Source organism: Myripristis murdjan, chromosome 8 (assembly GCF_902150065.1).
Source record: "Myripristis murdjan chromosome 8, fMyrMur1.1, whole genome shotgun sequence".
NCBI classification, from domain to species: domain Eukaryota; kingdom Metazoa; phylum Chordata; class Actinopteri; order Holocentriformes; family Holocentridae; genus Myripristis; species Myripristis murdjan.
In genome coordinates this window covers 13898364-13918355 of record NC_043987.1, presented here as the reverse complement: position 1 = coordinate 13918355, position 19992 = coordinate 13898364, and the positions used below count along the sequence as shown (strand labels likewise).

The 19992-nt window shown below is 38.5% G+C and overlaps 1 protein-coding gene across 1 annotated transcript in view; it reads right to left on the bottom strand.

Moving 5' to 3' along the window:
- Positions 1-5161: 5161 nt before the first annotated feature.
- Positions 5162-19992, bottom strand: part of LOC115363104 (immunoglobulin gamma-1 heavy chain-like) — a 50397-nt gene continuing 35566 nt past the window's right edge. The window contains exons 3-10 of the mRNA XM_030057176.1: positions 18492-18538; positions 17030-17323; positions 10180-10242; positions 8279-8569; positions 7447-7770; positions 7030-7338; positions 5764-6084; positions 5162-5575 (exon numbers count right to left, since the gene is read on the bottom strand). Coding sequence (XP_029913036.1) covers positions 5187-5575; positions 5764-6084; positions 7030-7338; positions 7447-7770; positions 8279-8569; positions 10180-10242; positions 17030-17323; positions 18492-18538 — 2038 coding nt within the window. The 3' untranslated portion in view covers positions 5162-5186. The remainder of the gene's footprint in view (positions 5576-5763; positions 6085-7029; positions 7339-7446; positions 7771-8278; positions 8570-10179; positions 10243-17029; positions 17324-18491; positions 18539-19992) is intronic.

The following is a 19992-nucleotide window of genomic DNA, read 5'->3' as shown; positions in this document are numbered from 1 at the left end:
ACATACTATAACATTTCTGTGTTGTATAGCAATTACCTGCACATATTGGAATCATTGCTCCTTATCCCTATCAGAATTCCTCTCAAAAGGCACAAGGTAAAGTTGCTTCGTCCTTATGTGGTTCCGCTGCATTATCCGGTCAATGGTAGAACGGTTTATGCTGTCAGCTCCTTGAAAGATTCCCTGGTCTTCATTAATGTGGGTTTGAATTTCTCTTGGAGTAATGGCATTACAGTTTTTTCCAATTGCTAACACACTAAAATGACATGCATAGCACAATTATTTCAACTGACACACAGAGAGCAAAACCTCTTCTCAAGTCTCCAAAACTCTAAACACATTTTCTGCTTTACAAACATTTTGCAATTCAAAATGGAACTTTTTAAATGCACCGAACACGGTTCTCTGCATAAGACACAACAATCTGACTTTTGCACAACACTTCTCACATGTGTCATTTACATGGCCCTGACTCCATTGACTTCACTGTGGTAGTCAAAAGCAAAACATCTGCTCACAGCTGATAGAAATTACCTGCATGACTGTGAAATCACTAGTGCACCTGCATCACTACCCTTTCCACAAATCACCATTCACCAATCAATCAGGATGCACCTACAAAAAAAGGGGCCTATAAATTGTATTCTGTATTTTTTTTTTCAACTCCTTTCAACTCCAGTTTTTCTGTGTAATACTGTATGTGAATTACAGTATTTCAGTTTTTCCATCAATACAGTAAAATTTCACCTCAAAGTCTTTCTGAGTTTGGATGTAATTCTTTACTGTAAGTTCACATTTGAATGTGCAGCACACAGGAAAACCTTGTTCAAACTGACAGCTGTAGTTTGTATTCTGCTGTCAACAGTACAGTATAGCTGACTGAAGGAATCTACTCATTTGGGCAGAAGTTGAGTTGATGAGGGAAATATTGGCTTATTCTACTTGCTTTACAAAATGTAACTATGTAAATTGTCAAAAAAATATGACTGCAATACACACAGGAAAAAGTAAGGTTGAACCTGCTCAGACTGAAAAGGGTATGTTGCATTTTGGTGTTGAGTATGAAGTGAGTGAGTGGCTGGATTCGCTTGCTTGACTGCGAGTTGTATTGGGTGGTGACAAAATGTGCTGCATGTTTGAAATGTTTTGTCATGGTAAGAGCCTTTTGCAAACAAAATGTGTTATTTTGGGAAGAGCGCTAGCCTCTGAGTTCTGCAAAAATTAAATTTGACCATTACTGACCTATGGTCATCCATTACTCAGTACAGTACAGTACAATAAAAACTACATAGTGGATATTCAGTCTATATGCACTACAACATTACTGTACATGTACTGTGATACAGTACATGTACATGTGTGGTGACAATTAGGCAAATTACCCGTTTTCCCTCCTGAAAGTATGCGCAATCGATGCGACTCAGGTTTGGTTGAACTAGCTGGGCAGCTTCTCGCATAGTCCTCCCATGTACCACCACATGATGAACTAGAGTGGCATGGATTTCATCAGAGATGATTTGTCTTTGTTGCCCTTGTCCTCTTCCTCTTCCTCTCCCTCTCCCTCTGCCTCTTCCTCTTTGTTATCCACCAACCTCGCCATGGTTGTGATCCATTGTTCCAAAGCACATGAACATGCCTCCAGGCCCTATTTATTGACCCACAATTCTGATTGGTGTGTTAAAAATTTTTAGGCTGAGTGTTTGCACTTGGAGAAAGGTGTGGTCTCTGAGTTTAGGTCATGATAACTTGAGTTAATTATATTGAGAGCATGTGTTTGCTGAATGAACACAGTGCAATGAATGATTTATCTGGCCACTTTTGTGTAAGGTTTTGCAGAAAGAGTTTTTAATATTGAAATGTGTAGAAACAGGTGAATTGTGTTTATGGTTATGGGAAATGTGTGTGTGCTTTTGGGAATGACAAAAAGGTTTGGGTTTTTGTGCTACAGGAACCAGTTTTTGTGTTTTAGCAATAGAGAAAAACTGTAAAGTCAGGTGGAGATGGAGCAGGAGGTGTGTTGCACAGATGTGAGAGCAGGACAGGGAAGAGCGATCAGGGCAGGCAGCAAGCGGAAGCACCGAGTAACACCCAGGTCCCAAAAAAGCTCCGAAATACAGAAGTGAAACATGACACTGAGCAACGGTGCATCACACACACCAGCTGTGAAGTCTGCTCATGCCAGGAAAGGAAAGGCACTGAAAATGTAAATATCTTATAACTATTTACATTCTTAGGCACCTCTTGGATTTTGTTTGGTGACTTCTCACAACTTTGCTGAGAGTTTTAGTTCTCTGGTCTGTTGTTACCTCCACATTGTAACATCTTTCTATTTACATATTCAGTTGAACACGGTCTGTTGGCTCCAGGTGCTGGAGAGCTGATGGACAAAACTGATGCAGCTATGACAAAATCAAATATATAAACAAGAGTAATGAATGAATGAATGAATGAATGAATGAAAGAATAAATAAATACAAGAATAAATAATCTTTGATTAAAAATAGCTCAAAGAAACTTTAGGTTCTGTTGTTGGCTGGCTCTACAAATAATTTAAGAGTAAGCACAATGAGAACCTTGACATAATAACCTGGACAAAAAAAAAAAAAAAAAAAAAAACTTCTCTGCAGGAGAGAAGAATATTGGAGGAGCAGCCACAAATGCTTCACATGGGTTCCCAGTTAAAGGTTTATTTTCAACAAAAACATAACACAAATGTTTGTAAAAGGATTAGGTTTGTAAAAGGCCAATTACAATGAAATGAGTGTAATGAAAAAAATATCAAATTAATATATAGAGATATGATATTTTAACACAGACAGTCATCACAGACAGTCATTCCCTTTTCTTTTTTCATTTGACCTGAAAAAAAAAACAGCAACAAAGAAAAACAGATCAGAGCTTTCATATCAAAAATGACCAAAATACAACAATCTGTAACTAGTTCTAATGTTTTGATGAGTACAAATTATTTAGCTGCTGGATATTATGAGGTATAAATCATTGTGCACATAATAAGCATTACAGTTTCATCACAACTGCATTAGAAAATGCCATAATACAATTTAATGCATCATAAAATCATGACATCATCTAAAGTAGTGAACGTGAAATGAGGCACATCATTATTGAGTGAAGCAGAAAACACTGCACATTGCATCTGTACACAACAAGGTGTAACATAATTGTTGCATGATATGTATTGTAGATCATATTTCTAAAGTTCCACTATTAATTCATTTGAGAAATTATTTTAACTCTATTGGCAGATGGGGAAAACAGCACATGTATCTAACATTGATGGCAGATAATCACCACACTGTAGAGCTTTTGGTGCAGTTGTGTCACAAATGTCAGTCAACCATGGCTGGTGCCATCATGAAACTGCACTGAAGACTAGCAGTGTGCAAATAATGGCTAAATATAAAATAGCCAGGCTCAGAAAAAGAGATGTGAGAAAGGCAGAGGTGTGTGGATGTGGGTCTGTTTAGTAGTTGTTCTCAGTGATGAATATCTTACCTATAACATCCACATTATCTAGTCAAATCATGTTCATCATGCATTACAACATTTTCTCATGCAGTTATTTTAACACATCTATATGATGTGCACAGGATTATTTTATGATATGTAATAACCAACATGATGTTGGTGATTTTTCTGTCCTCTATTGCAGTTACTCTTTAATGACTTTTAGCTCTTCTTTATCCAGTTTTCCAGTCTATTTAATTTGGATTTTAAAGAGTTAAATTCAGATTTCACATTGTATCTGTGTTGGGTGAAGCCCTAACTTTTAAAAGCATTACTACCTTGACAGCAGTGGTCCCGATGCTGTACAGCAGAGTGATGAGGAAGAGGATGATGAAGGTGAGGGCTGTGCTCCCCATGCTGTCTTGATCTGTTTCCACGGCATGATCCCAGCAGCTGTTAGCCACACACTCTGCATGTGGAGATGGAAGTGGAGTTACACTGACAATCACATCTGTGGTCCTCTGCTCTGCTTATAATTGACACATTTTATCACGACTATCAAGACTACACAATATTTTATGACCCATATAGATCTGTTAAGACTATTTTGGGGTGAGACTGATTTTTGTGTTTCTTTCTTTCTTGCTTTCTTTCTTGTTTTCTTTTGTTAAAGCAGTGACAACAGCATTGGGAGAAGCTGACCCAATAGTCATTTCTGACACACTTTGTACACCCCTTAAAAGAAAAATACACTCACAAACTGTCTTACCTTTGAAATGAAATAATCATTCTCATTTAAAAACGTTTTTGTCTAATGCCTTGAGATGTTACTGAAGGTGGTGTGTGAGTGTTTTCTCTGCTGTGTTTTTTTTTTTTTTTTTTTTTTTTTTATTTTATTTAGTCCACCTGCTGGTCTTTGAGACTTGAGAATGATAATTCTCTATGGATCCTTTCATCAGTGGCCAAGCTGCCTGTCCTCTCAATATGTATTTGTATATTTATTATTTAATGGATATAGTGTTAGATATCGTTACTATGAAATATGCATATATACAGGGAGCATGTCTTTTATTAAATTTTGGTAATAGTAGCAGTGGCAATCACCCTGAGTTGCTTTTGAAAGACTCCATGTTTTGCTATGGCCTGTCTGTGGCTTGGCTTGTGAGTTGGTATCATAAATCCTGAATGCCCAATAATAATCTTTGAGACGAGTGACCCTGTTAGATGCTAAATTGTTTTTTTTTTCTTGAAAGGGAGGCAAGACCCAGTAGAGATAACATACACACACAAAGACAAAGCATGAGAACAGTGTTCATGCACCAACCACACAGAACAAAGAACGAATATTATTTAGTTGGTGAGTTTTACTCTTACAGTCATTGATCAATGGGGGTGGGGGTTACTAAAGTGAATGAAATTTCAGTGTGGGACATTTGCTGTCATTATACTTTCATTTGTAAATATTCTGTTTTTTTGTCCTACTGTGCTGCCACTCAGTATGCCTTTAACCTCATCATTCAACTAAACATACAATTCTCTACATGGGTTAAACATAAATGCCAACTACATGGACATAAATCAACAAAGTGATCAAGTGTTTTTTTTTTTATTATTATTTTGATTTTGAATCTGCATTTAAAAGACAAACAACATGTCATATCACAAGCAACAAACATGACAAACAGGGCATAAGACACAGCAACACAACAAAACATCTACTAGGCCTTGCAAGTTTGAGGGAGGTCAATGTTGAGGTTGACCGTGTTGGATTTCTCAGTTCTCGTCACTGTGGACCTCATAATGACTCGGGATGTGTCCATCAGGGATTCATGGTAAACTACACAGCTATACACCGCTTCATTGTTTTTCCACTGGTCAAGGCTGAACGATAGCTGGCCATAGACAGAGTAGACTCCATTGTTTTCTACAAGGTTTGTGGTATTAAACGCATACATTTTTGAATCTGCTGCCACATCATCAACAAGCCAAGACACCACAATCTCTTTGGGTTTGAAGTCTCTCACATAGCAAGTCAGGGTCACCACGTTATTTAGAGTTTGTTCTACTGGAGGCAGCAGAAAAACTGATGGACGCTTAGGCACTTCTCCTGCAAGCACGACAGAACAGTTAGGCCCTCCTGGCACAGACGAGAGCAGCTGTTATACAACATTTCTTCGACAAGAAGCATTCTTAAACAACACTCACACACAACATGATCATCATGAACAGAGATCTGTCAACCGCACTCAAACAGACTTTTAATGCACAACTGCAGAATAATGAAACTTTGCTCACCACTCTTTCGATAAGGTTCCTTCTTAGGCTCATTCAAAGTTGGATGTTCAACCACACAGTAGTAATCTATCCCCTTGCTCCACTCCTCATACAGGACGTCAATTGTAGCAACTTGGCGTTTCCCATCGCTTTGACTCCTGTTCTTGCTCTCAACTATTTTTTGTCCATCCTGGTCCTGCCACTCAACCGACTGGATTTTTCCCTGTTTATCAGTGACGTCACATACCAGTTCAGCTTTTTTGTTGAGAAACATGTCCTCCAATGAGATTGGTGTGATTGTGATGTCCAGGTCAGGTTGGATATCAGGACAAGGTAATGGTGCTGGTATTGGGAAGAAAAAAATGAGCATTTACTAAACCTTCATTACTATGAATATTCTGCTCTCTACACTTTGTTTGTACACTTTGTGTTACCTTAGTATGACAAATTGTTTCATGCCTGCTTTCTATTTTTTTTTTGTCTTACTGTGCTGTCACTCGGCACGCCTTTTACCTCATAGTTCAACTAGACATACAACAATCTACATGGGTTACACACAGATGTCAACATAATTCAGCAAAGTGATGGAGTGATTTTTTTTTTTTTTTAATTTTGAATCTGAATTTAAAAGACAAACAACATGTCATATCACAAGCAACAAACATGACAAACAGGGCATAAGACACAGCGACACAACAAAACATCTACTAGGCCTTGCAAGTTTGAGGGAGGTCAATGTTGAGGTTGACCGTGTTGGATTTCTCAGCTGTTCTCGTCACTGTGGACCTCATAATGACTCGGGATGTGTCCATCAGGGATTCATGGTAAACTACACAGCTATACACCGCTTCATTGTTTTTCCACTGGTCAAGGCTGAACGATAGCTGGCCATAGACAGAGTAGACTCCGTTGTTTTCTACGAGGTTTGTGGTATTAAACGCATACATTTTTGAATCTGCTGCCACATCATCAACAAGCCAAGACACCACAATCTCTTTGGGTTTGAAGTCTCTCACATAGCAAGTCAGGGTCACCACGTTATTTCGAGTTTGTTCTACTGGAGGCAGCAGAAAAACTGATGGACGCTTAGGCACTTCTCCTGCAAGCATGACAGAACAGTTAGGCCCTCCTGGCACAGACGAGAGCAGCTGTTATACAACATTTCTTCGACAAGAAGCATTCATAAACAACACTCACACACAACATGATCATCATGGACAGAGATCTGTCAACCGCACTCAAACAGACTTTTAATGCACAATTGAAAAATAATGAAACTTTGCTTACCGCTTTTTCGATAAGGTTCCCTCTTAGGCTCGAACAAATCCGGATGTTCAACCACACATTTGTAATCTATCCCCTTGCTCCACTCCTCATAGAGGACGTCAATTATGGCAAATTTGCTTTTCCCATTGCTCTCACTCAGGTTTCTGCTTGCAACTATTACTTGTCCATTCTTATCCTGCCACTCAACAGACACTCTCTCTTTGGGAGTGACTTCGCATATCAGTTCAGCTTTTTTGTTGAGAAACATGTCCTCCAGTGAGATTGGTTTGATTTTTATGTCCAGACAAGGTTCGCAAACATCTGGCCGAGCTGTGGGAGGAAATAATGGCCATTTACTAAACGTGCATAATTATAAAGCCACTGGAACTGCTGTCACAACAACAACAACAACAGTGATAATAATAATATTATACTCACTTTTATAGGTCACAGATTTGTTCACGTTTGTCTTAGGTCCTTCAAACACGCACGTCAATATGTCACCTTCAGTCAACTCGCCCTCAACATTGAGATAGCTTGCTGTGCTGTACCGGGTTCCAGTTTGAGTTTCTTTGCTGACAGCAGGTGTCTTGATCTCAGATATTGGGTTGGTGATTTCCTGTCCATTTTTCAGCCATGTAATCTCATGTGTTTCAAGTGAAAAATCAATGGCAAAGCAGGAGAAGGAACCCTTCGATTCATCCTCGGGAGAGGAGCCCAACACATGGATTTGTGCTGGAATTGGTGCTGGAGGAATCACAGCTGAAAAACAAACATACACAAATATATGTATGCAGAAGGAGGGACTAACAAATGTGCAGAATCAGAGGTGAACAAGTCTTGTTGAGATAAACCTTGGCCGACTTGTCGTGTAGCTTTATGAAACTGTAACATGTGTACATATAGAATACTTGTTGCTCAAACACACTGTCAATGACCTTTACAGTGACTAGAGCTTTAGTACTCTCTTCTGCATAGACACTGACTGTACAGGTAAGCCAACAAGTCGAAACCTCGAGCCTTTGACTGGACATTTTCTGAGCCGTGAACGTTCAAAGAAAGTAAAATGCAGGCAGGCAGATTGGAAACAACGTGGATTATGAAAGTAGATGGAAGCAAGCAGAACATATTGCCATAACTAGACTGAGCCAACAAGTCAAGCTACCATCAAGCCAAGCATGGTGCAAGCTCAAGCCTCTCCATTCCTGCAGTATTTACCATATTCTGTCCTGATTCACTAAGTATATACAATATTTTATGTGACTCTTACGTGGTTCCTTGATGGAGGTTATTGATCCTGTTACATGATCCACAGTATAGCCAAGATTCATTTGTTCCCAGTCTGATCTCTTCAGTCGGACCTGACTAAATCCTGTGTAGTAGCTGTACTTCTGAACTGCAGGGTACTGAACAGAGTCAGTCAGGGGCTGATTGCCGAGGCTCCATGTGATGGTCAATGAGGCAGGTGTGAAGCCGGTGGCGAGAATGCCGACAGTCACCGTTTCTGCGGTCTGAGAACCACATTGTATCAGAGGAAACACAGTAGGGGCCCTTGGTGTGGCTGAGAAAAAGAAAAATATTTCTCATGAGGATACTGAAATAAAAGTTTGATTCCACATGACAGAATTTTTTTTAACATGAGTGATAACAAAAGGGAAGCCCATGGCAGCTTTGCGTTGCAGCTTTCGTATCCCAGTTATTGACAGGTTGGTAAGGAAAGGAACAGACTAACGTCTCTCACTTATAGCACTTTGTAGTAGTTATTGTTATTATCAGTCAGTATATTGTTGGTAAATTATGATCAATTCATATATTCCACAGTATTTTTAAAAACTCAAAATTATTTGTTGAGGGTTTGACATGAGTAAGCATCCATTCATTTCTGTAATAGCAGCCACATCACAATATGGACATTAAATGATTCTAAAATAATTACTGTTCCTTTTGTTTCAGTTCACTGGTTATTTAAGTTGACAATTCTCACCTGATAAAACAGTTTCTGTTGTACCCTTCCCCCAGGAGTCAAAAGCACCGTAGCACAGCGCTAAATCTACTTATTGCTTATTTTCAAAAGGCTTCATCTAATCAATAACTAGTTTGAAAAGTCTATAACTTTACTTTTAATGGAGAATAATATTATAAAATCCATTTGAAAGACCAAATGCCCTAATATTACAGCTTTTTGTCTAAGATCTTGTCCGATACTGAGGATTTTGCCGTTTCCACTTTTCGCACATTTGAAACACTTTTTATTTGAATAACAAACATCTGAACTGACACGTGACAAGCAGAGAAATTATAAATCATAAAACATAATATTGTTCAGTCTGAGTCATAAACGAAGAGATTTTAATTCTTACCTGATGACACAGTGACCATAGTGCCTTTTCCCCAGTAGTCAAAAGCCCAGTTGTCACAGTTGAGACAACCAATACACACTTCTTACAAAAACTATCCTCCTAAATGCCTCACATCATACAGACTGTAGAGCCTGCCAGTTGAAAGGCAGTCTAAAGTTAAAATCAAACTAACATCTACTACCTCTGTTGATAGACCCAACTCGGTTTCACACTCAAGACAGATTATTTGACAGATTACAAATTACTGTTGGCTGTTTTATCACAAGACAACAGTTGTGACTACCTGAAAATAATACAATATTTCTGACTGATGAATTAAGAATTTCTGTATCTAATCAGAAATATTAATATTACGTACCTGAGGACACGGTGACCATTGTTCCCTTTCCCCAGTATTCAAAAGCACCGTAATAGTCACAGCCTAACAGTTTAATATCTACTGCATACAAAAACCTGCATCCACAAACCTATACTTTTCTACCATCTTACAAATACATTTTCTCTGCTTGTACAAGTGCTTATGAATAAAATTAAATGATACATGATATTGACCTTCAAACTTTAAACTGACTTCAGTGACAACAAGCGCAAACTCTCTCTTGTCCCTCTTTTTCAACACATTCTGCGTCTCAGTGAAATCCCTGATATCAAGTTTGAATTTTCAACAAAACACTTTTCTATTCTTTTTTAATCCAAAAAACGACCATCTAAAAGATGCCGTCTACTGACATCACTAAAGTCCAGATTCTCTACTATTAAATATTAGAATTGATACAGTGAAGATGGAAAAAAAAAACAAAGCCATTTTTACCTGTTGTTACAGTCACTGTTGTCCCTTTTCCCCAGTAGTCAAAGTAGTGATCACAATGACAGACTGTAATGTGCCGCTAGTACAAATACTAAAAAAAAACATTCCACTTAATATCGTCTTGACATTGTTTATTAGCCATATCCCCTTGAGACCTAGCTTACCATCTCTTACCACTTCCTGTAACCTTGGTTACATAATATTAAGCTTCAATCAATCAATTCGACTTTATTTGTGTAGCACTTTTCATACAAACCTGCCAACCGTCCCACCCCCACACACATATACACACACACACGCACATACACACACAGGAACTTCCCTCCCCCCATCCAAACACCGACACCCAGGCGCTATTAAAAGTGGAACACGAACTGAAAAACGAGCCTATCATATGTGAGGAAACACCAGAAGCAAGAAAAAAATTCAAAGTGAAGATATCAATCAGTCAATAAAACCATAAATAGTGGGTAAGAAATCAGTAGTAAAATGTTAAAAGGAAAAGAAATCAATAGATAGTAAACTGTTAAAAGAAAAACAGTCTAGAACATACCAATAAATAGCTGAGTTAATAATACATACTTGGGATAAAATTAAATACTGACAGTAAAAACATAAACATAAAACTTCAATAAATGACTAAATTAATTAATTAATTAATTAATTACATTTCATCCAAGTTTCATCCAAAAAAGCACTCTCTGCAATCTCTCTGCAAAAGCAATCTGGTGTAATTGTAATAGGATATAGGTGCGATGCATCTGATAAACCTTTGACCTGAAGGACATGTCCACAGTTAGGTTACATGGAGCAGGGAAGGGTCGGGTCTCTAATAACAAATGGGATTGAGAAACCCACAAGCAGCCAGTCTGATCCAGCATCAAGTGGACAGTAGACAAAGGTCCCTATTTTGTATTTATTTGTTTTTTAACACATGCCCCAGCCATAAAGCCTACATCTGAATCAGCCCATCTGACATTTGACAGAATTACCAGTCCAAGCCTGACTGTGGCTGGGCTCATTTCCATTATACATCTTGGTAAATCACATGCTAAATTAAGAAAATGCAGCTATGCAAAATCATCACTGACTGTCTCTTTGGGCAAATTGAATCATAGGCAACTGGACTTGTATTTGTCTTAGGAAGACGTTTCGCCTCTTATCCAAGGGGCTTCATCAGTTCATGCGCATCGGTCTTTCTAGTCCGCACTAGTCTGACAAAGACAGTGGAGTAAGGTCCAGGTATTTAACCTCTGTGGGTGTGTCCACCAAAAATGCCTGTGGGTGTGTTCATGAAGGCACTGGTTTCGCTTGACTATTGTTGTAGTCTCGTGTTAACGACAGTCGTTAGGTGCTGGTTTCACTTGACCATTGTTGCGGTCTGGTGAACGACAGTCATCAGAATCAAGTGAAACCCTGGTGAACGACGATCGTTGAGAGTTGCCTGAGGTTAATTTGTTGAACCTCCTGGGTACCGATGAAAGGGCAACATTATAAATTGGAGATAGGTGGTGCCGCAGCATATATTAGGTTGCTCTTCTGATTGTGCTCCTACGATTCAATTTGCCCAAAGAAACGATGACCTGGATAAATGAGAATATCCATAGACATCATTGACTGTGTTTACATGGTCTTTAGTATCCCGGTTTTGATTGCGTTTTTTAAGTATCCCGTTTTTGTGTTTGTGCAAGTAAACACCATATCCTGAATTCAGAAACTGGGTTATGGCCTCATCCCGGTTTCAAGAAACCCGGTTTTGCCACCGGGAGTACTCCAATAGAAGCCGGGATACTGGAGCATGTATACGCCTTATCCCAGTTTCTGATGGCTGCCCAACGTGTGCTTCCCATTTTTGGAGCGACGAAGAGACTGAATTTTGCCTGAAAATAATGAAAGAACTCAACATAACTACTGCCGCTTTTCCACTAGCACCTACTCGGCTCGACTCGGCTCACCTTGGTTTTCGGTCGTACCGAGTAGAGTCGAGCATGTGATGTGCCACCTAATTGGCAGGGCGGAGGCTTGGGTGATGACCAGACATTCCAAGAAGTAGACTCTGTAAAAGACCATGTAATTTCTCTTGAGCTGCCTTCTGATTTAGACTCTCACATTTCCCTGGGAAATAAAATTGCTGGGGAGAAGGAGAAACAGTGGTGTAGGCCATCCTCTTGCTCCGCCTAACCAAAAACTGCCTCTCTGTCACCCCCCAAAGCCACAGAGGTGGCTAGAGCCAGACTAAATCCTGAGGAGTGTCATTTACTGCTCTCAGCTAGACCATTTCATTTGCTCATCAGTGAACGAATCCTCTAGAGACCAGAGCTCTGGATGGCCACCTGCTGTGCTGTGTCACACATTGCACTCAAGCCATCCAGGTGGTCTTTGCTGATAATCGCACAGTTCTCCCTTACTAGCTAAACCAGTGACGAGCGTTGACGTTTTTGTGTAGTCATGCTGTGGTCCCAATTTTATGCGAGCGCCTGTCAGGGCGTGAGCTCGAAAAATTTTGGGCATTTATTTATTAATAAAAATGCATAATATGGTTTTTAACTACACTATATCAACTTGACAACTCGATTTTGATAGACACGCATGCGCATTTTGCCCCAATGTTACCAACAACAATGTGTTGCAATTTACAGTGTAAATGAAAATGGAAATTATTAGAACGGACGGATGATGCAGTAATAACCAGTTACAGAGTCAAGCAAATGGCACATGAACATGCTCACAATGTTACCAACAAAATGTTGGCATTTACCGTGAGATCTGAACTATTCAGACGTGCCACGGGGTGATGCAAACACAGAGCAATGTCACCAGCTAGCCTACATGGTCAATGAAATGACACACAAACATGCCCAATTGCCCATCAGACAGGCTACGCGCCAAAGTGATAAACGTCAGAGAACACCTCTTTTTCATAACACCTGCAATAGCCTAAATCGATGAAACATGCCAGGTTACTCAATTGAAGTTGTATTTTCACCCATTTTGATTGGCACGATGCAGATGAAAAAACAAACTAATGTTAACGTTCCCGTACTAGATAGCCAGCTAACGACGTTAACGGTAGCTAGCTGTCAAGTGCATGACTTGCAGTTGCCACTGAACATTTCAAGCGAACTTGCTACGTAGCTACTCGTGTTGCGCATGCGTCTTCTGAAAAGCTGATTCGCAGACCGCTTATTTTCCATTCAAAACGTCCACGTACAGGAAACACCGGCTACAAAACTACTGTAAATACTCAGTATCACAGAGCACATGCGCGCATCAAGCTGTCAACTTTCCAGCATTTCGCTAGCAAATTGAGATAGATACATGTATATTGGCACCATTGACCTATTAGTCAATCCCTATCAAACAATTTAAAATTAAATCCATCTGAGGAGCACCAAAATGTAGAAAAATTGAATATGACATGAATATAACAGAAAGAAAAAAAATATCAAGACAGAAAATTTCAAAATATCATCATATTTTATAGAAAAGTCACATATGATGACTTATAATAAATTACTCCGCTGTGTGCCAGCAGTACAAATGTGGTAAGCATGTTAATTAGTAAGTCTTTTTTTTTTTTTTTTTGGTAATCAGTAAGGCATTTTTAAAAACTTGCTCGTAATGTGTGCTGGTAGCAAAATGACATATTACACTTCAAAAAAGTAGTCAAACTCCTGCTTTTCTTGAGCTCAAGATGATCAAGACAAAAGTCTTTAGAAAATGAAGAAGAAAGAAAGAAAGAAAAATTCTTATCTTTGGGCAGAGAGAAAGACAAATGTGGCAGTAGTTAAACTCATCCTTGGTTATGTGGAAAAATACAAATTAAAAATACCTGTTCATTATTTATAGTACACAAAACTGGTTCACATAATGTATTTATAACTGCATTTACTAGTACTGGAAAGTGAATCATGTTGACTAACAATATTATAATTACAGTGTGTTGAATACTGTTGGAGCTGTGCTTTGGCTTGCTGAAAAAGATGTAGCATTACACATTACAGCGGTCCAGATCATGTTGATTCAAAACAATGACACAAGTTTAGACATAATTCTGTCAGGACTGTAAATATAAGACAAAACTCATGTAATCTTAGGCGGTAAAAGTTGCTCTGGTTTAGCGCTGATTTGCACCATCACCTTACAACATGAAGAGTCCTCCTCTGGTTCTTCATGATGTGATGAGATCAGCTGACAAATCATCTTCTGAGCCACTCCAATGTGCTACTGCTGCAGCTTTCTCCACTAGATGCCAGTCTTCACTAGCTTTTGGACTTCTGCTCTTCAGCTGAGAAAACCTGGCACATAAACCAAGGTGTCAAGAAACTGATCTAAGAAAACACTGAGTCAAGTTAGTCATCAATTCGTTAGCTTTCAAGAATCTATCTGGTGGTGTGATATTGTGCTCAAAAAAGAAAAGCGGCCATATCCCTTATAAGGTATTCGGGTCTGTGGGACCTGTTTTCAGTTTTTAGCTTAAGAAAAATGATACTAATAATTATTTTTTCAAACTAATATTTATTGGCCTTGGGTCATTTTCTGTGAGGAACATGAATCAGAAAAAAAATTTCAATTACCCCCCCTGCATACCCCCTCTCCACATTTATATTACATACAGGGTCTTCGGGTCCACTGGACCCGGACCTAGTGAAAGTGTGTAAATCATAGATCCGTGCACCCTCATGTTCCCTTCCTCCTGTGTGTGTGTGTGTGTGTGTGTGTGTGTGTGTGTATGTGTGTGTGTGTGTGTGTGTGTGTGCGTGTGTGCGTTGATTATTTTCTAGTTATGCCTGTTTTATGAGAGATTTTCTTATTTTGTTGCATTTTGTTAAAAAACGAGTGTTATTTCTATTCATGAATGTGATTTTACAAAGGTAAAGGGAACAAATTTAACATATGTATTGTTTATATTACTTGCAATTGGGATGAAGTAAACATCTGCTGAGTATTTTAACAAAAAAAGTTATGTTTATGTTGAATTAAAAGCCCCAAAATGCGACGGGTCCACCAGACCCAGCAGGACTCCCTGTGTAACAAAAAAACAAATACCATATAAGGGATATCTTTAGTCCAGTGATCTTGAAGGGCAATAGGTGCATAAGCTAAACTGATTCCTTTCAGGGTCAGCATGAACTGATCACATGGTGAGTAGATGCTCCGTCAGGAAAAGAGGTTAAGGTCAGAGGATGGGCTATCTTTGCTCTCTGACTCTGTCAAGGGCTGTGTGGTTTTTGGTACTGGCTCATTACGCATGTTTACTAGTCAGTGTGTGTGTGTGTATGTGTGTGTGTGTGTGAGAGAGAGAGAGAGAGAGAGAGAGAGAGAAGCTCAGTGGCACCCCTTTATAGTTTCTGGCTGGCAATGCACTCACTGCTTCACACACACACAATTATTCCAAATATGGTTGGATACCGCCCACTTCTGAGTCCTCATTACAAAGGATTTCAATAGCAAAAAGACATTTTTCAGTGATAAATGTGGCAATGCAAGAGGTGGACAAGGAAGATTATTTACAAGAGATGCCAGCCAAGAAGCCAAGAATTTGTGCAAAGAAGCAAAAGGTGTCCAGTGTTTCTGTGAAACATACCAAATAAAACGCAACAGAGTTTTATGCGTTACGAAGAAATGAATGAACGACACCACATGGATTTGTTATTGAATGCAAGCCAAACAGCCTGTCTACTGTGGCTGAAAGTACATGAATTAGCTACCTAGTCAACTGACTAGCTAACTAAAGCAGTGATTAAAGTTTTCTGTCACAATGACGGATTTTAGTCAAATTTAAAAAAAAAAAAAAAAAAAAAAGGGCTTTGCAAGGCAAGGTTGTCCGACAGAGTAAATTAGGTTAAGGACCAAATCAGTACTTAAATGAATGCCCAAGGCCACCAGGGAATATGATAGGGCCACATTCTGTGTGATTTTGTGAGAGATTAGAGACTAAATCAAAGGAAGTGAGTCGCTACCCTCAAGGGTAGCATTATGCCAGATATTTAATGGAGCTCAGATTCTGAATTCTGATGTCCCTGTTTACTGAAGAGACCAGGTTGATTCTACAACCATTTTTTCAAATACCACACAATATCAGATTCCCTGTGTTGTTTTCTATGAGTCACAAGTTAATTAAAGGATCCTCCATTTAAAGGCTCAGATGGTTGAGCACAACGCAAACACGCAAACACTCACCAGCATGGTAAAAGATTCTAATCAAATGTTTAATTTCATACAGTTTATTTGAAATAGAAAGCGCAATAAAAAATGTTTGAAATCTGTGGCTATAAACTATGTCTTTACAGATGATCAGCACTGCAACAAGTACATTGGTGGTGGAAGACTCCTGTACTTCCCCCAAGTCAGAGACTCAGATGGATGATGCTACTGGTCCAAACAACACTCCTCAACAGGTACATTCATGTTCATCCCCTCAGATTTCAATCTACTGTCTATCTTTGTCATAGTTTTGGATTTTTGTTAGATTAAGCAGCTAAAAAGGTGGAAGGAGGATTACTGTGATGGTAATCTAGTTTGAACAAGGACACGAAACAGTTTGGATTAAAGCATCTAGAAGGTCAGTGGTAGTGGGATATTTAGGGCAGATTTGAACCTTCAGGAGGAATTTATGTGTATGTATACCCGAAGAAGCGTTGCTCTTTTTATAATAACAATAATAATAATGATAGATAAGCAAACCAATTAGGACTTATTTTTATAATTTAGCCTACTTGAAACTGCAGTGACTAAAAACACAGAAATTTCTCTGTTGCCTCAAATTATTAACCAGTATACTAAATTTCAAACAAATTGATCAGTATCTGGATTGACTAAGTACATATATAAAATTTGATGTGAATCTTACGTGGTGGTCTAAGGGGGACGGTTATTGATCCTGCTGGATGGTCCACGGTACAGCTAACGTTTTTTTCCCAGTCTGATCTCTTCACTCGGATCTGACTGACCGCTGAATAGTGGCAGTCCGTCTGAACTGCAGGGTACTGAACAGAGTCAGCAAGGTTCGTCCCGCTGGCAGTGGCACAGCTGAAGGTCAGTGAGGCGGGCGTGAAGCCGGTGGCGAGGACGCCGACAGTCACCATGTCTCCGGTCTCAGAACCACATTGTATCAGAGGAAACACAGTAGGGGCCTTTGGTGTGTCTGAGAAAAAGAAAAATATTTCTCATGAGCATATTGAAATAAAAGTTTGATTCCACATGACAGAATTTTTTTAACATGAGTGATAACAAAGAGAAGCCCATGGCAGCTTTGTGTTGCAGCTTTCGTATCCCAGTTATTGACAGGTTGGTAAGGAAAGGAACAGACTTACGTCTCTCACTTATAGCACTTTGTAGTAGTTATTGGCTATCAGTCAGTATACTGTTGGTAAATTATGATCTATTCATAGATTCAACAGTATTTTTAAAAACTCATCATTGTTTGTGGAGGGTTTGACATAAGTAAACATCCATTCATTTCTGTAATAGCAGAACACATCACAATATGGACATTAAATGATTCTAAAATAATTACTGTTCCTTTTGTTTTAGTTCACTGGTTATTTAAGTTGACAATTCTCACCTGATGAAACAGTTTCTGTTGTACCCTTCCCCCAGGAGTCAAAAGCACCGTAGCACAGTGCTAAATCTACTTATTGCTTATTTTCAAAAGGCTTCATCTAGTCAATAACTAGTTTGAAAAGTCTATAACTTTACTTTTAATAGAGAATAATATTATAAAATCCATTGGAAAGACCAAATGCCCTAATATCACAGCTTTTTGTCTAAGATCTTGTCTGACACTGAGGATTTTGCCGTTTCCACTTTTCACACATTTGAAACACTTTTTATTTGAATAACGAACATCTGAACTGACACCTTACAAGCAGAGAAATTATAAATCATCTATTAGTTGTAAAAACATAATATTGCTCAGTCTGAGACATAAACGAAGAGAGATTTTAATTCTTACCTGATGACACAGTGACCATAGTGCCTTTTCCCCAGTAGTCAAAAGCCCAGTTGTCACAGTAGAGACAACCAATACACACTTCTTACAAAAACTATCCTCCTAAATGCCTCACATCATACAGACTGTTGAGCCTGCCAGTTGAAAGGCAGTCTAAAGTTAAAATCAAATTAACATCTACTACCTCTGTTGATAGACCCGACTCGGTTTCACACTCAAGACAGATTATTTGACAGATTACAAATTACTGTTGGCTGTTTTATCACAAGACAACAGTTGTGACTACCTGACAATAATACAATATTTCTGACTGATGAATTAAGAATTTCTGTATCTAATCAGAAATATTAATATTACGTACCTGAGGAGACGGTGACCATTGTTCCCTTTCCCCAGTATTCAAAAGCACTGTAGTTGTCACAGCCTAACAGTTTAGTATCTACTGCATACAAAAACCTGCGTCCACAAACCTACACTTTTCTACTATCTTACAAATACATTTTCTCTGCTTGTACAAGTGCTTATGAATAAAATTAAATAATACATGATGTTGACCTTCAAACTTTAAACCGACTTCAGTGGAAGTGGAAACTCTCTCTTGTCCCTCTTTTTCAACACATTCTGTGTCTCAGTGAAATCCCTGATATCAAGTTTGAATTTTCAACAAAACACTTTTCTTTTCTTTTTTAATCCATAAATTTGGGAAAATTCTGATGACTTACCTGATGAAACTGTAACTGTTGTTCCTTTCCCCCAGTAATCAAAAGAATTGTCACAATGTAATAATCTGACACATGCAACGTACAAAAACGACCATCTAAAAGATGCCGCCTACTGACATCACTAAAGTCCAGATTCTCTACTATTAAATATTAGAATTGATGAAGATGAAAATAAAACAAAGCCATTTTTACCTGTTGTTACAGTCACTGTTGTCCCTTTTCCCCAGTAGTCAAAGCAGTCATCACAATGACAGATTGTGATGTGCCGCTAATACAAATACTAAAAAAAGCATACAAATTCCAATTCATATGGATTTCTTGACATTGTTTAATAGCCATATCCCCTTGAGATATAGCTTACCATCTCTTACCACTTCCTGTAACCTTGGTTGCATAATATTAAGCTTCAATCAATCAATCCGACTTTATTTATATAGTATTTTTCATACAAACCAAATCACTCCCACACTGAAGTGAAGATAAAAGAAACAGTATCAATCAGTCAATAAAACCATAAATAGTAGGTAAGAAATCAGTAGATAGTAAATTGTTACAAGGAAAAGAAATCAATAGATATAAACTGTTAAAAGAAAAACGGTCTAGAAAATACCAAGAAATAGCTGAGTTAATAATAATAATTACTTGGGATAAAATTAAATACCAACTGACCGTAAAAACATTATATGCATAAACATAATATTTCAATAAATGACTAAATTAATTAATTAATTAATTTAATCCAAGTTTCATCTGAAAACGCACTCAGATAAAATCTAGTGTAATTGTAGGAACTGAAATTGTAATGGGTATTGTAATTGTAATAGGATATAAGTGCGAAACATCTGTTGAACCTTTGACCTGAAGGACATGTACACAGTCAGGTTTCATGGAGGAGGGAAGGGTTGGGTTTCTAATAACAAGTGGGACTGAGAAACCCACAAGCAGCCGGTCTGATCCAGCATCAAGTGGACAGTGGATGAAGGTCCCTATTTTGTATTTATTTGTTTTTTAACAACAGACCTGGCCATAAAGCCTACATCTAAATCAGCCCATCTGGTATTTGCCAGAATTACCAGTTCAAACCTGACTGCGGCTGGGCTCATTTCCATTATACATCTTGGTAAATCACATGCTAAATTA